At 34.7% G+C, this 16,518-nt stretch overlaps 3 protein-coding genes across 3 annotated transcripts; 1 reads left to right on the plus strand and 2 right to left on the minus strand.

The window, feature by feature from the left end:
* Window positions 1–711: 711 nt before the first annotated feature.
* LOC126886319 (uncharacterized) lies at window positions 712–1,968 on the minus strand. Its single transcript, XM_050653193.1, has one exon. The coding sequence runs from the start codon at window positions 1,966–1,968 to the stop codon at window positions 712–714; it is 1,257 nt and encodes a 418-aa protein (XP_050509150.1).
* Window positions 1,969–8,919: 6,951 nt separating this feature from the next.
* LOC114342935 (matrix metalloproteinase-18-like) lies at window positions 8,920–10,440 on the plus strand. Its single transcript, XM_028293740.2, has one exon. It carries the CDS (start codon window positions 8,920–8,922, stop codon window positions 10,438–10,440), a length of 1,521 nt encoding a protein of 506 aa, XP_028149541.1.
* A 924-nt stretch (window positions 10,441–11,364) lies between these two features.
* Window positions 11,365–14,706, minus strand: LOC126886320 (uncharacterized). Its single transcript, XM_050653194.1, has one exon. It carries the CDS (start codon window positions 14,704–14,706, stop codon window positions 11,365–11,367), a length of 3,342 nt encoding a protein of 1,113 aa, XP_050509151.1.
* Between the last annotated feature and the right edge of the window lie 1,812 nt (window positions 14,707–16,518).

Here is a 16,518-nt window from a genome sequence, read left to right on the forward strand (position 1 = left end):
TTAACAATAATATTAGTAATAAATGTATTTCTAGCTGTTAATATCATTATAAAATTTTTTGTAAGTCGCAAATGTGAATCATCTTGCATTAAAATAAATATGTAAAAAAGGAAGGCAGTGTTTTTTTAAATAAAACTAAAACAATACTTTTAATCTTTTATTCAAAAACCTAATTTACATAGGTAATATTTTTTCACAAAACCATTGGCGGAGGTGATCCACATTTCTCTCGGTGCAGGAAAATAGTCCAGTTGTGTGACAAGGATTGGCATTCTGAATAAAGTTTCCAGTATCAAGGGGTGTATCATCAAATTTACAAACATCAATAATGGTGGGAAAAACTCCAAAAATATGACATTTCTTTTGTAAAAATTCCACTTTTTGTTCGCCGCGAACGTAGATGTAATCAGCTGCATACAACAACTTAGATTCTAGTATTTCATTTATTTTTGAATATTCAACATCCCCATTGGAATACCGAAGACCGTGCAGGTGTCTCTCCAAGTAAGATACAGTCTTCTTATCTTTATTACTCAATGTAGCAAACGGTTGTGGAGACGTAAATATGTAATGGCATCGTTTATGGCCAATTTCAATGGTAAGCTCTTTGGGTACAAACCACCCATCTACGGTGAATCCTTGTATGTCAACTAATGCGATCCTCATGATGTTGCGATCAATACTGAAAGACATAGTTGTAGATTGTCCTATTTAAATTATATTTTTGACAACTTCAGTTAGTGGAAAGTATTCGAGTAGGCTGTCGTGAACAATTAAACAGTAAGCTCGAGTACCTGCTGGAAAACCTTCATCTGCTTCGATTTCCAACTTAACATCGACAGTTCCGGATCTAAACGATGTATCATCCTGCTTGGAACAGTCAAAAACAAACAAAGCATATCTTTTAAATGCAGAGTAATCTAAGATGGGATGTTTTGTTAGCGAACGAGCATAACTGGGAAAGAATTCAGTATAATTGTAGTGAGCTATAGCGTAATCATTTTTTGTGAAATCCAATTGCATTCTCTCGTTAGGCCAATAGTCACCATTAATAACCACTCGTACGCTGGACATTCTAATGTGATCGAATAGCGTCGGATCAGCGTGAATATCATCTCGTTTAGAAGTTTGAAAAGCTACAATAACGTAGCGTGGACGTTCAACAGCTGAAGTTGTCTTTACACTCCATATCTCTCGTCGAGATCCTGCCGTAAGTGAAGGTAGTTCATTGAGCTCCCATTTACGGAAAGGTATGGTTATCGGTGTATTATTCTTAATCGGAGTCATTAATTCGATTTTCACATCATCATTGGGAAAGACATGTTTGACCTTGAGTTCCATGCTGGCGATGGTTAATGATACTGTTGTTACCGTCGTGGAACCAGTAGGTTCTTGGACAACAATGCAATCTTTATCATTACGCGCTCGAACAAAGCGAAACACTTGACGACCATAGGTTAATTTAGTGTAATCGTTGAAAATGTTGAAAATATGTTTGATTGGAATCAGTAAACTAAAGGCGTCCCCTGTTAAATGTGGATAATTCGGATAGTTCCATCCTGCAGTACTGAGAAATTTGGAATCTTCAGGTGTATAACACAACAAACTGCGAATAGTGCTGACTACACCTGGATCTCGAACTATTTCCATGTCATGTGAACTTTGGATGTATGTACAGGTATCAAACAAGAAGGATCCAGCATTCGGTGCAAGAGAAACAGTTCCATTACCAGCTTTCTTGATACTTCCTTTAATTTCTAAAAGTGTGTCGTGTATCGCAAAAAATGCATCTGATTGATTTATGATAAACTCGACAACATCACTATTATTAAATGACTTGATGTAAGGTGTATATGTACGAAATTCTTCTTTTCTAATAGTATCGTCGAACCGAGGTTTTTGGTAAAGATCGAAAATATGTGGTTCCTGCTGATGAACCTGGCGTCGAATATAGTGGCGTTTTGGCATTCTTCAGCCGTAATCCAATGGAAACAAGAAAAACTTTATTGTCAGCAGACACGTCACGTCCCATGTAGGATCCGTGTGAGACTAATGAATATGGATGTGTAGAGTTGTGTTTTATATCTAAACCCATCTATCGTTCCTTAAAATCCAAATGCAGAGTACTTTTCTCTCCTCTAAAGTTGACTGGTCTTAATTCTTGATCGACTACACTAACGGTAATTTTGGTAATTTCACGTATGCTGCTGCTTACTGGTATGTATATAGGGTTATGAGGACGTTCATCAATAGCAAACCCTGGATCAACACTAAGTGGAAAATGTAGAATAGTGTGCGCAGGTCTGTCCTCGTAGAAGGCTCCTTCGGTAATGTTGCATTCAAAAAGTAGACTCGATACTTTTATAATGTTTACAGGTTGATCTGAAGAATGCAGTGTACCTGGCGCCAATATTCTATTTGAGGAGAAACCCAATAATTTACCAAGACTATCATTTTTCTCGAAAGTAATGGTATGCTCTTGACAGAAAATTTCACATTTAAGCGTATTGTTGTTCGGTCTTAAAGTGAACTGCTGAACTGAATTGTATTTAGTGTGTAATGCACTTCGAATGTACGCTTCGATATAGGTAATTTCATAACATCCGGATGGAATGTCGATATGACGCAACTTTTTACGGTCATTTTGCTCATAGAAATAAAATTTTTCACCATCGATGTTTGGGATGGAATTAAATGTATGAAATCCCAACACTGCTACATAATACTGCTGAAGTGGATCAAGTACAAGAGGCACTTGAGGAGTAAACGAAAATTCGTTTGTAGTACTTGTCAAGGTTAACAATCGAGACATGACTGATACTTAATATAGGGTGTAGTAAGTTAAATATCAATATATTATGGTAAAAATTTCTTTATTTTTCTTATTATACTGTTACATGGTTTTGTCTTATTTACATTTTGCTTATAGATACCGCTCTCATAGACACCGCACAATACACATGTAGATTTCATATTGCCGCAAACATCACCCCATTCATGTTTATTATGATCTTTCTTGCAAGGTAAATGATCTCCTAGTGCGAGACGAATATCGTGGGGTAGTTTATACCAAACACCGCTCGTTATATTTTCCATAAAAATGCATGTGGCACGCCTCAAGATGTCGTTAGATGGTTCCATTGTAGAGAAACTTTAAGCATAAATGTCCACAGTTAATTTGGTTATAAGTTTGGTATGCGTCGTTATTATAGAAAATTCGTCCACCACTCAAATATGATGCTAGTTCCCGCGGTGGCTTCAAGCAACCATATGAATCAAAGTATTCTATGTTGTTATTTATCTTTCGGTAAGCTACCCAATGTGTACCAGGGTTCTTGGAAATATCAAGATTAATAATAGCACATTCGTGTTTACGGGGGGCTTGAGGTAAATTGTCCCGCATAAAAACTCCACGAAAATTTGAAATTTTTAATTGTTTAGCAAATTTATTCAAGTCCACATTGGTTAGAGGTCTATTAGGTAGCTTCAGCGGGAGTTTTTTGACTTCTTCAAGTATAATCCAAAGCCACCTTTAGCGTTTTTTCGTAGGTATAAACCTTTGCCTAGATGTTCCATTGCTTTATTATGACGTTTATCTTCTTCCAGTTTCTTTTGAGCATTCTTTGAGTCGATTACTGTCTTGGCAATGGCACTCGCACCCCCCGCTAAAGAGCCGAGAGCTGATAAGCCTGCAAAGATAGGGATTAAAGGTAAAATACCACCTGATTTTGGTTCAAATGGAATAATTCTTGGAACCCGCACATTTTTTTTCCCACCTACGTTTTTAACGGCCGTTCTAGCTGCTGCAAGTGCAAGTAGGGCTGATTTACGCAGATTTGGTGCTGGAGGAGTACGTTTCAATCTTCTGATAATTGGTTGCAGCACGTGTCGCTTAAATGATCTAACGCCTTTACCACGTTTCACACCCATACCTAGTTTTCGTTTGGCTTTCATCGCTGTAGTAGTTAACCAGGCAGTGGTTTTTTCACCCAAAGATGCGTCTTTTGCTTTAACTCGTTCCCACGCTTTATTTTCCAACACCCAATCTGCTTTATGTCGATCTTTTAAGGAATTACTTTGAGAGTATGCTATATCGTGATCTCTCGCAGCCTGATCTAATGGATTTATCCCAGGATCTCCTCGTGCTAGACGTTTCTGTAATTTAGTTCCAGGTCCTAGATAGTGGTAGCCAGGAGCGTGCAATTCAAATGGTAGACTATTGATTATAGAATTTAAAACTCCTTCACCTTGAACAACCAACATTGAAATGAATCGTTTCACACAAAATTGCTTTTTATATAACCAAGTGCATAAAATTCATCTCGATCACAAGATGAAGGTTGTTCAACAAGACAAGACACTAGCAGTGGAAAACTTAGATTTTGTCGATAACGTGACAAGAACCAGTAAACATGGTGCATTGCTACCACATTCTTTTCGTGCTATCATATGCGGCCCAAGCGGATGTGGAAAGACTAATGCTATGTTGGCATTATTGTTTGACCCGAATGGCGCTAAATTTCAAAATGTTTACGTTTATTCAAAATCGTTGTTTCAACCCAAGTATCAATTTTTGAAGGAAGTGTTAGCATCTGTGAAGGAGGTGGGCTATTTCCCATATAAAGATAATGATGCCGTAATAAGTCCTGGTAAAGCCAAACCAAATTCTGTATTCATATTTGATGATGTATCAACGGATCCGCAACAAACAATACGTGAATATTACTGTATGGGGAGACATAAAAATATCGATTGTGCATACCTATGTCAATCCTACAGTCGAGCAGGCAAACAACTCCTACGTGATAATGCTAACCTTATTGTATTGTTTAAACAGGATGAGCTCAATTTAAAACACGTCTTTGACGATCACGTCTCTCCTGACATGACATTTGAGCAATTTAAACAATTTTGTTCTGAATGTTGGAAGGACAAGTATGGTACATTTGTTATTGTTAAGGATTTTGATATTTCTAACGGACGCTATCGTAAAGGTTTCGACAAGTTTATAAAAGTTTAGACGTGGCTGAGACACCTGCATTATATAAAAGCATGTTGGACAAACAAGTGCTTCTACGCAAGCGCAAAGTTGCGGAATTAGCTAGAGCTATTCGCAAAAAGTATTTAGCGTTAAAACTAGGTAAATCGGAGGAGGATGAAACTTTGAAAAAAATGTTTAAACCCATAACCAGTGTTCTAAAAACATCGCAATACAATGCTAACGTTAAAACGGAGTCGATTAAAAAAGAAGAACCAATGGAAAAAGAAGAAGAAATTAAAAAAGAAGATATTAGCACCATAAAAAATACATCATTTATCAGCGATGAAGAGGTATTTGAAAACAGCGATAAATCCGATGAAGAATACGAAGATAGCATAGAAACAAACCAATCGCAAGATAAGGTATCCGAACAAGAATTTCAAGATTACCTAGAAAAATACCATCATCTAATTCATCCTTATGTGAAAGACCATTGGCAGTATTCAGATAAAATAGATAGAGTATACGGTCCTACTCATGATCCCGTAACCTCTAAATGGAAACTTGGAAAAACTGTTATTGATTTCGCCCATAATGGTTGGATTGTGGCGAAAGGAGACTATGTTGTTGGAACTCGCGGGCTATATGAATTAATATTTTACAAAGAACCTGATTATTACACTGAGGACGATGTGAAACGATATATTACATTGCTGGAATTAACCAATGCTCATAAAAAACTGAATGGTACACTAAAGGGAACCAAAACCTATAAGTGGAATGAAATTATTAAACCTAATCTTAATAAATCACTTCTTAAACCTGACCTGAATAAATCATTTCGTCGTAATACAGTATCTGGTAGGGAGGAGGTTGGCTCAGGAATACCGACACATTGGGAAGACAGCGATGATCATGTGCAATATGTGTATTGGGATGACCCAAACGAACTTTGTGAGCGCCTCAAATTGTTGATGGCTGAGCAAAAAGCAGGAAACACCGCATCCCTCAATAACGAAATTGTTGCCATTATCAACGAATTACGTGAAGCAGATATTATATATTAACGTTAGATCAGATTATTGTAGCATCATTTCCAATATGAATGTTGACAAGTTTGGTCGCCATCATTATCGTTCTAATGAACAAGCTGTTAAAAAGCTACGTGAAGGCTTAAAACAATCTATTTTGGATGTACAAAACCAAATACATGCAGTAAAGAAGGATATGCAACGGAATCCTCCTGTAGCTGATACAGATCTTTCCAACAAGAAATTCGTAGATAGTCGCATTGTTCATGTCAAGTCTTTTGTAAGAAAAGAGTTTAATTTGTTGCGCAAAGAATATAATGCAAAACATGTTCAACTTGAACAAAAAATCTCAGACACCATAAGTAAAGTAGAAAGTGATTCTAATAAAAAAATTAATTTGTTGCTTGATGAGAACAAAGTGAATGCTGCAAAAATATCCGATTTGTCGAAACAAGTACACGAGTTTAGAAATGACCTAGATTTATTTAAACGTGAAATGAATAAGAACGTTACAGATGCTGCTCACCAAAGCGCACAAAATATGTTGAAATCGTTGGAAATGGAAAAAAAGATTAAAACAACGGATCTTAATTCACATGATTTAGAAAATCGTCTTAAGGTAGTAGAAGAATACGTCGAAAATAATAAAATTGTCTAAAGAGTCAATTGATGGACGAGTTGCATAAAACCTATTGTACAAAGAATATTGCGTTAGAACGTAAACAGTTTAGGTAGAGTGAAGATGTCTGATGCAAAAAAGGTGAAAGGCAGAAAACATAATAAATTACTAAGCGAGTTACAGGTAAATCTACAAACCATAAATGATAATAGGATTCATGATCTTGAGCAATGGCAGAAAAGCATTCGATATGAATCAGATATGAGATCTTTACTAGATAGTAGAGTATCAGAGCTGTCAAAGACTTTGTATGAGTTGGATGAACGTTTATCTTCAGCAGTAAAAGAAATCCAAGATACACTTGCTATATTTAACACATATTTACACCCTTTACTCCAAAGAGTTAAAGCTTTAGAAAGTAGAAATGGCGTCGTCCATGGAAAAGGTCCAACTAGTTAACGAGCTACACAAACCTGCTCGAAAAAATTATCCAAGACGACGTACAATAGTCAAAGGCTTAGACGATTTATGGCAGATGGACTTGGCTGAAATGCGACCTCATTCTCATAACAATAGAAATTTTAAATTAATTTTAGTTGTTATTGATTGTTTTTCGAAATATCTGTGGACTCGTCCATTAAAGACAAAGACGGGTGAGGAGCTGACTCGAGCATTTTCGGATATCCTCGCACACAGCAAACGAACACCGAAAAATCTGCAGTCGGATCAGGGAACTGAATTTTACAATAACAAGTTTCAAAATTTAATGAAAAAACATAAAATAAATCACTATTCTGTTTTCACTACCATGAAAGCAGCCATGGCTGAACGCGTCATTAGAACGTTGAAATCCAAACTTTACAAGTATTTCAGCTTACACGGTACTTACAAGTGGATTGACATATTGCCCACAGTTACGGCTGAATACAACAATACAAAGCATTCAAAAACGGGGTACAAACCATCACAAGTGAACAAAACCAATGAAAAGGAGATTTTAAAAAACAAATTTACGCATTTAAAAATCGCAGGTCCCCGAAAATTTAAAGTCGGCGATATTGTACGCATCAGCAAAACCAAAATGTTATTCGACAAGGGATATGTTCCAAGTTGGACAACAGAATTATTCAAAGTTACCAAAATCAATATTACCAACCCTGCAACGTACATGCTCGAAGACATGCAAGGTGCACCGATCAAAGGAGCCTTTTACGATGAAGAGTTACAGAAAACAGCCAATCCTGATATTTACTTAGTTGAAAAAGTTTTACGTCGTAAAGGTAAAAAAATGTACGTCAAATGGCTTGGCCTTGATGTAAAACATAATAGTTGGATCGATAATGATGCTGTCATCTAAAAAGGTGGGGGGAATTCTGAAAAATTAGCAGAAACACGTTTTTCGTTCTCAGTGTGTTGCAGTCAGTTAGCTAGTAAAAATGTATTCCCAAGATACTGAATACTCAAGCGGCAGCGAGTATGATGTCACCCTTTCACCATCATCTGAAACATCAACTGTATGTGAAGACTACGATCATGAGCTGGATGCTCTTCTAGAGAAGTATGAAGAAGCAGCTAAGAACGAGTCCCATTATCTGCTGTACACACAGTTGTTAAATGGATCATACCAACTTGGTTGTGGTCTAAGTCCAGCCAGAACATATACTCCAGCTGTAATTATGTGGAAATCGCCATGGCAGAAAATATCTTTCAGTGCCTATGAATGGGAACAATTAATTACCCAACTCAATAAGAAAAGTTTTTCCACGAAAACGTGACCGTCTCTGATGATCCTGTTGAAATTCAGTGTGGTGAATATTGCATAATTCGACAAATAACCTACAACAGCATGAAATTCCTCGAAATAATCAAGCACGGCATTAACTTTTGTCTCTCAGAAGTGCAAGTGAACACCCTTGTGGAAGCAAATAGTGAACTTTTAACACCGTATATGTCCATGCTAGAGACTATTGAATTTCCACATTATTATTATAATACGCTTAATATTGTTCGAAATAGTTTTAGTAGTCATAATTATACGTTTTCAGACGCAATTCAAAAATTGTATACATTTACACAGGAAGGAAATACTTTACAACATATAGCGTTAGGGCAACTTATATTTTTCTGTAAAAATAGGATCGCTAATGATCTTGAAAGAATTTAATAAAGCTTGTAAAATATATCTCTGTTGTTTTATTTCATGAAAATAAATTACAAGAGGAGTATTGGCTGGTGGGGTTTATTTATATCACAGTGATGTTTTCTTATTTGAACTAGTATCATTCGAGATGCATATCAATAAAGTTGTTCTGCTCATCGCAACCAGCATAAGTTTTTGCTTAGGTGGAAATTTTACTGAGACAAATGCAGTGTCATGGCTAGAACAATATGGTTACATCACCACAAGTGAAACTGCCAGTACTGATATTACTGAAACACTAGAACAGTTTCAAGAAAGATATAATTTACCGGTAGATGGGAAATTAAATAAAGAAACGATGGAGTTAATGCAGAAACCACGATGTACACAAGGAGACAATGCTTACGCTGTAAAATCAGCATGGAAAAAATTTGATATAAAATGGTATTTTCCACAAGCAACCCCTCAAGCTTTGACAGTCACTAAAAGAGTATTTGAAATATGGGAAGAAGCATCAAAATTTAAGTTTACTTATCTGAGAATCCCAGATCCAAATCCGGATATAACTATAACAGTAGTTCCAAAACAGCACTATTTTCGATACAATTGTCAGGGTAACGACGAATGTCCTTTTAAATTTACAAGTGGTATATTAGCACATTCTTATTTTCCACCTACATCTGGGTGCATAGAAATTCATATGAATAGCAATCTAACATGGGATTTCAGTTTAAATTCTACAGCAGAAGGTCGAACAAATTTCTTTGCAGTCCTTCTCCATGAAGTTGGTCACGCTTTAGGTTTAGCACACAGTAGCGATAAGAAGGCTGTAATGTATCCCTTTTATGAAACCTTTCCTTCTCACATAACTGATGATGATAAAAGAGGCTTAGAAAAGTTATATGGACATAAAAGTAAATCTGCATCTATTCCAACTCAACCTAGGAGTAGTTCACCAACTACAACAGAAAGATCTAGGACAACCACAGCAGCTAGGACTAATAAATCAAAGCAAAATATAATAACGAATGTATGTGAATTGGAATATCCAGATTTAATATTTTTAGCGTATGCTCCATCATTTCCAACATACCGAATGTATATAGTAAGTAAGGATCTGGTATGGAAATATGACTTAAATAATGAAAAGATACCCACCAATGCTGAACAATTTATAAGATACTTTCCAAGGGGAATTACGAACGTGACACATGTTTTTCAAAGTTCCAATGGAGATATGATTGGTGTAAGCAGAAATCGTATATATGCAGCAGCATTTCCTAGCTTAAGAATTCATACAGATAACATGGTACCTGAAATCAATAACGCAAGAAGTATTAACGGTTTATTCCAAACAAATTCAGGAAAAAAATTTGTTTGTTTTGATGGTTCATTTATTGAATTTAATGATAAAGACATTATCTCAAGAGGACGCATAAGTGACGTTTTTCCAGGAATACCAAATGATATTACATCAGCATTTAATTACATCGATGGACATATATATTTCTTAAAGCACAACGTCTATTACAAGTTTAATGAATTTACAAGAAGTGTCATTGAAAAAGGTACTTTTAATTGGAATATGTTGGGGATCCCTTGTCCTGATAATGGATTAATAAAACAACTGAAATCCTTATTATCTAAAGTAAATTTATTTTATGAATAATTAATGTCTGGGGGTCCATCATCAATGGGATCTGGGGATCTGGGGATCTGGGGATTTTGTATGGGGAAAAGGTAAATAAAAATAAAGCATATTTTACAAAAAAGTCTTTTATTCGTTATTAGTAATCGATAATCGTAATCGCAAATCGTATTCGTTTAATCGAAGTAACGTTTTGTGATTATGATCAATACAACTAAAAGGTAAGTAATTACTTTACAAGAAAGTTTTTTTACATTTTACAGGTATAAACGTACAAAATATGTTTACCGAAAATGATACAAATATACAGATCGTCTTTACCAAAAGGTTTAAATTTTATTAGCATCTTAAATATCTGAGAATCTTACTTTTTTATTACGATTCCTGTGTAAGTCCTCCTCACAATCATATCTATCCTTTAGTTCAAAGAGTACCTCACAAAAACCATTTTGACACCAGGATGATTTTTTTCTAAATATCAAATGTAAGTCTGAAGCTAAACAACTAACATGAAAATTATCAGATTTAGCTTTTAGACATTTTTGTTTTTCAGAGAAAATTATTTTAAATACCCTGTAACATGGTCGACAGAGTAGCAAATTATATTTTGGTATTTGATAATACCTAAACCATAAGCAATAGTAGTCATTAAGTGCAAAAGTTTCAAAATCCTGACACTCTATAATTGCCTGACGAAGTTCAGGTGAAATATTCAATTCTAGATCATGATTCTCAAAGTCACAAACTTTAAAATGTTCATAAGGAACGGGATTAGTTTTAATTTGCATCCATTTAATTTTACTAAATTTTTGAACTATTTCCTCCGTTAATACCCATGGTAAAGGCGATTTACTAATAAATTTTGAAATTTCATGTATGTTTTCGATAATAGAGCTTATGCATAAATTCTGTAGACTTTCCATCTTCCACATCTGAAAAATGAATTCACCTATGTGTTATACTGTAGTGGCCCCAGGGCAACGTATCAAAAGTGTTGGAGAGTAAGTGCCGTTTGTCATCAAAAGGGTTTAAGGCTATTTTAGTTTGCTCAATACTGTAAACTTCATGTAATTTAGATTGTATACAACGCTGTGTTGCATAAAAAAGTGATTTTGTTTCGGCAGTTTCACGAAAACTTTTCAAACAATTCAAATAATCATCAAAGTTAATTTTCATCTTTACAACATTCATCTTAACCCCTTTCGACTTTTTAACATCTTTCTCCCCAGCCACTTTATATGTATATTGCTTTGAACGAAGACCAACGAAGTGAGTCATGATTTTTGAGTTATTCTCATCTTTCATTAGACCTGGCACTTTTTTGTTTACTAAAGGAATATTCCAAGGATTATTTGGGGGATAATCGCTTGTATCAAATCTATGAATGTCAGGCTTAATCATTTCCTCGTATATATCATTACATTCAGTTTCATAAATCAATCCATCAGTATCAATATAAAGCAATTTATTTTGATTTAATGGGAATTTTTGTAACATATAGTCATAATGAAATTCATATATGCAGGTTTTAGAAAGTTCTAAAATTGCCATTCCAACATACAATGGTTTATTAAAAATAATTTCAGCTTTCTTTAATTCTACTGCCATTAATGATTGATCGAAAATAACGCGACTATGAAACTTCGGGCTAGCAATCAAATTTCGAGCACCTACGCGTCCCTCCCATTTATTTACTAGTTTCACCAGCCTATGCTTCCTTTGGTTCTCCATGGTCTTCCCGAATACAGCGTTGTTCATGAGCTTGTATAAGTTTTTCTCAAAGCTTGTTTTAGCTTGAGCCCTCAATTGTGTATTAAGAGCAATGTAACCTTTTAACCAAGTCATTTGCTTGAATCTCAATACCTTATGAATTTTAGTAAGAACTAATCCATGTGATATAGCCTGTTTTAGGTTCCTGTAGTGAATAACGTAGTTAGTTTTATTGTACAGAGTGGACAAGAGTTTAGATTGTTTGGAACCAGGAGGTTTGCAATGCTCTACACAAAACGGTAAATCTTTATGGTAGTCATGTAAGTTTTCTGGATAAGAGAGATCAACTTCAAGAATGTATCCCTCTTTTGCATCGTCAGGTATTGACATAACATCGATATTTGTATCATCCCAATGGAAACCTCCATAAGGGAGAGGTTCACTCATCGCCCAACCATATAGATTGTTAACATCAAGGTACATGAGATATTTAGAAGGTTTAGATGGATCGTAATTCATCATGTATTTGTTGTTAGCCTCCCCCATCCGGTTACAACACTGTGATATACCTCCACGTATACCTCGTTCATAGAATAAAAGCATATCAACATCTTGTATAGTTTCCAAGTGACATCCTGTATACTTGAGCATTGCATCCCATGTAAAACCTGGGATGGTATAGTAGTGTCCTGGATCTAATCCATATGTCTTGAAGCATGTGTCTCGAAAAGTTTCGAAAACTACAGCCAAAAGAAGTATATCTGTCTTCATGTATAAATTACTGTAATCCCAAAGAGTCTTCATGTTAAATTTCTCCCACACTAATTTAGCGTGAGCATAATTTGAATCTGATATATGCTCATCGTTCAGTTTATTGTAGAATTTTTCTTTATTTGGCAACTTTGTTTCATCCAACCGTTCAATTTTATCTAAATAATCATAAAAGAATACTCCTTTTTTAGTTAACAACTTGAACGTTTCATCATCTAAATTTGGAAATTGTTTTCTTAAAATTCCAAAATTTTCTGGCTTCAAAGTTGAAACTAAGCTATCTAATGAACTCCCCATAAATCTAAAAGTATCAATGAACCGCAATCTAATATTTGTCTTTTTATGGTAAACTGTGAAACTAATATATTTTTCTTTGTTGACTGGTAAAATGGAAATGTCGTACATTTTCGCTAAATCCTTTATTATGAAATGCGAGTCGTAACCACTCATATTGTGGAAGGCTATTGGAACCACAAATGCTTTTTTATAATTTAAATTGCACCCATTGTGTGCAAAACCTCTAAAATTGCCAGTCAAATGACAATGGTCTCTTACAATTCGATCCTTCTCCAAAAATTTTCTATTACAAATGTGACATCTCTCAGTAGCATCTTTTAAACTTACTTCAACGTTCATGGGTTGAATATTTATTAATTTTGAATGAATAAATTGAGCTAAATTGTCAATTTCATGTGAAAACCATGACATACAATCCAAACCCACATGACTTTTGTAGAATGAAAAATTATCGTCATAATTACACTTAAAATATAATCCGGCACTGTACGCTGTGTGTCTTTGATATGGATGCGTTGACGTAGTTGATGGTGTTGAGTGGGATGCGCGAAGAGGAACGAGCAGTGATTCAAAATCTGCGTATACTAGGAATGGCAATTTTTCTTTGTAAACAAAGTTTTTAAATTTGACATATGGTTCTTTGGTGAAACTTATTTTGCAGTCATCTATCTTTTCACAGTAGATGATATGAGCATCCAACTTTTCTTTTGTATAAAAATAATTAAGACATCTGTCACATATATATTTCTTTCCATTGTGTTTAGAAAGTTGTGACTTGACAAGTTTGCCTAAATCTTTTATCCAAATATAGTGAAAATGTATTAGATCTTCATCACGTCCACCACTCCATGGTCCGACGTTGTCCACTTCATTATTAAAATAATATTTATTTTGAACTATCAACAGATTGACATGTTTTTCCCGTTTTTGTTTAGTTAATCTCACAGGAAGTACCGAAAAATTGAAAAGCTCATCTTTAACATTTAACTCGAAAACATTAACGGAAATATTTTCATTATTTTTTTCAAAGAGGGAAATTTGATTTAGAGTTACTGGAAATGTAAGACCTTTTAAATTAAGGACAGTGGTGTAATGAGGATATGAAGTAGTTTTGTTAGTGTTTATGTTAACTGAATATAGGGCTGATACAATGGCCCAAGCAAAACAAGCCTGGTCGTTATTCTTAACATTGATACAAGCTCGTTTTTTGGTAACTTTAGGATGCAATTGAATATACGATGAGGCTCCTTTAGCCATTTCAAATTTATTAATGTTTATTTCTAAAGATATAATTTGATTCAGTGCCCAACCACTCTGAGATTCCTCAAATTCAGATAAATCGGTCAAAACAATATTTTTAACGTAAACTTCAAACCAATAATTTAAATCGGTAGTCACATCAATAACTTCATTTTTAGTATTAAAATATTTTCTTTCTAAATTTTCCACCTCCTCAGCTTTTTTGACAAATTCCCCACAAAATGTAGTATTTACTTTTAACATGCCCATTCTTTTTAAGTTGTATTCAATTTTCTTTTGAAATAGTTTAAAAGCATCGGCAAAAAACTGTAAAATATCTTTATGCTCTTTGTTAATAATTATTCCTGTTTGTACTCTACTTTGAAAAATTGATACTATATTTCTCCATACAACCTTTGCTTTACTTCTACGTATATTATTTAACCCACCGCCTGCAACGGAATTTAAATTTTGAAGTATAATTAAAAATCTTTTAAGGATCCCTACATTGGTTTGAAGTTTTCGTAGCGTCCCTATACTTAAATCGCCATCCTTAATAGCTAAATTGCATAAACATATATGTTTTTTAACTTGTTTTATCCAATTTTTTGTTTCTCTATCCGAACAACGCTTTTTTAAAAAAAGTAATTTTTCAGTTTCATCAAATTTTTTAATTATCTCACTACTAAGAATGGCGATTTCCTCAGAATTCATTTTTCAAAATTTTGGATATGAAAAATCTACTTACAGTTTTTTAAATTTCAATTATTTCGAATGACGCTGCAGGATTTAGCTTGCTCGACGTGCTCACCAGGCCTCTGAATACGACAGCGTACTTTTCTGTCCTCAACTGATCTATATAGGGGGCGTAGTCCTCGGTAACCCGCTTCGGTAGGAACACCACACTTTCCTCTAATTCTAGAAGCACCGATTGGCCAAATGCAGTGTTGACGATTTTACTGTTTATTATTTTATATGGTTTGTCAACTTCCAGTTGCTGTAGTTTTGTAATCGGTTTGTCTTCTTTCTTAACAACAGAAACTTTGTTTAGTTTGTTTAGATCCATCTGAAATAATTGCGAATGTAAGTTCATTTGCTACATTGCAGATTCTATTATTAAAAATTACATGATTTTGAAGTAAATTATAATAAAATTGCAACAGTGAAAATATGAAAAAAGACATTGACGTAATAAAAAGCTACGGCTACAAAATCATGTCTATATAATAGGATACATTACATACGAGTTTTAACAACTCATAATAGACGGTAAACGTGGACTAGGATACAAACGAAAGTCATAACTTAAGAATGTACACACGAATACCACGCTACGCTGTCTCTTGCAGGTCTGAGGAAAATTGCAACAGTAAATCATAAAAGATGACATTGAAATGATAAAAAACTAAAACTGAGGTAAAATTGTAACAGTAAAATATAAAATATTACAAAACATTAAACTGGTAAACATACAGAAACTACATAATCACAGTATAAGGGCTATACGGGAACGAGCACACAAAAATAAAATTTCCCCAGATCTACTGAAAAACTGGGCCTTTCACAACATCTGGCAACAGCGCCTCCCATAAGAGCCTGTGTATTAGCGTAAGATAGAAAATCAATTTTCTCCCAGATTCTGGGGAAATTTTACAAAGATTTTAAGGATGCATTACGTACGAGTTTCTACAGCTCGTAATAGAAGGTAAACGTGGACCAGGACGCAAACGCAACTCATTACGAGTTTCTACAGCTCGTAATAGAAGATAAACGTGGACCAGGACGCAAACGACACTCATACCTTAAGAATATACACATGAAGGTTTTGAAAAAAATGATTTACCGGCTATTATGTAGATTTCAGGTCTTTAAGGTAAAATCGCAGCAGTAAAACATTGAAATGATGAAAAAGCAGAAACTACAAGATCATTATTCTATACTAATGGGATGCATTACGTACGCCTTTCTACAACTCGTAATAAACGTGGACCAGGAGGCACACGCAACTCATAACTAAATATACACACATGAGGGCTTGAAACACAAACAGCATTTACCGGTAGAAAAGCGGAAACTACAAAA

Source organism: Diabrotica virgifera, chromosome 6 (genome assembly GCF_917563875.1).
Source record: "Diabrotica virgifera virgifera chromosome 6, PGI_DIABVI_V3a".
NCBI classification, from domain to species: Eukaryota; Metazoa; Arthropoda; class Insecta; order Coleoptera; family Chrysomelidae; genus Diabrotica; species Diabrotica virgifera.

Coding starts and splice junctions, on each gene's coding strand:
- LOC126886319 (XM_050653193.1), bottom strand. CDS start 1,968: ATGCCAAAACGCCACTATATTCGACGCCAGGTTCATCAGCAGGAACCA.
- LOC114342935 (XM_028293740.2), top strand. CDS start 8,920: ATGCATATCAATAAAGTTGTTCTGCTCATCGCAACCAGCATAAGTTTT.
- LOC126886320 (XM_050653194.1), bottom strand. CDS start 14,706: ATGGGCATGTTAAAAGTAAATACTACATTTTGTGGGGAATTTGTCAAA.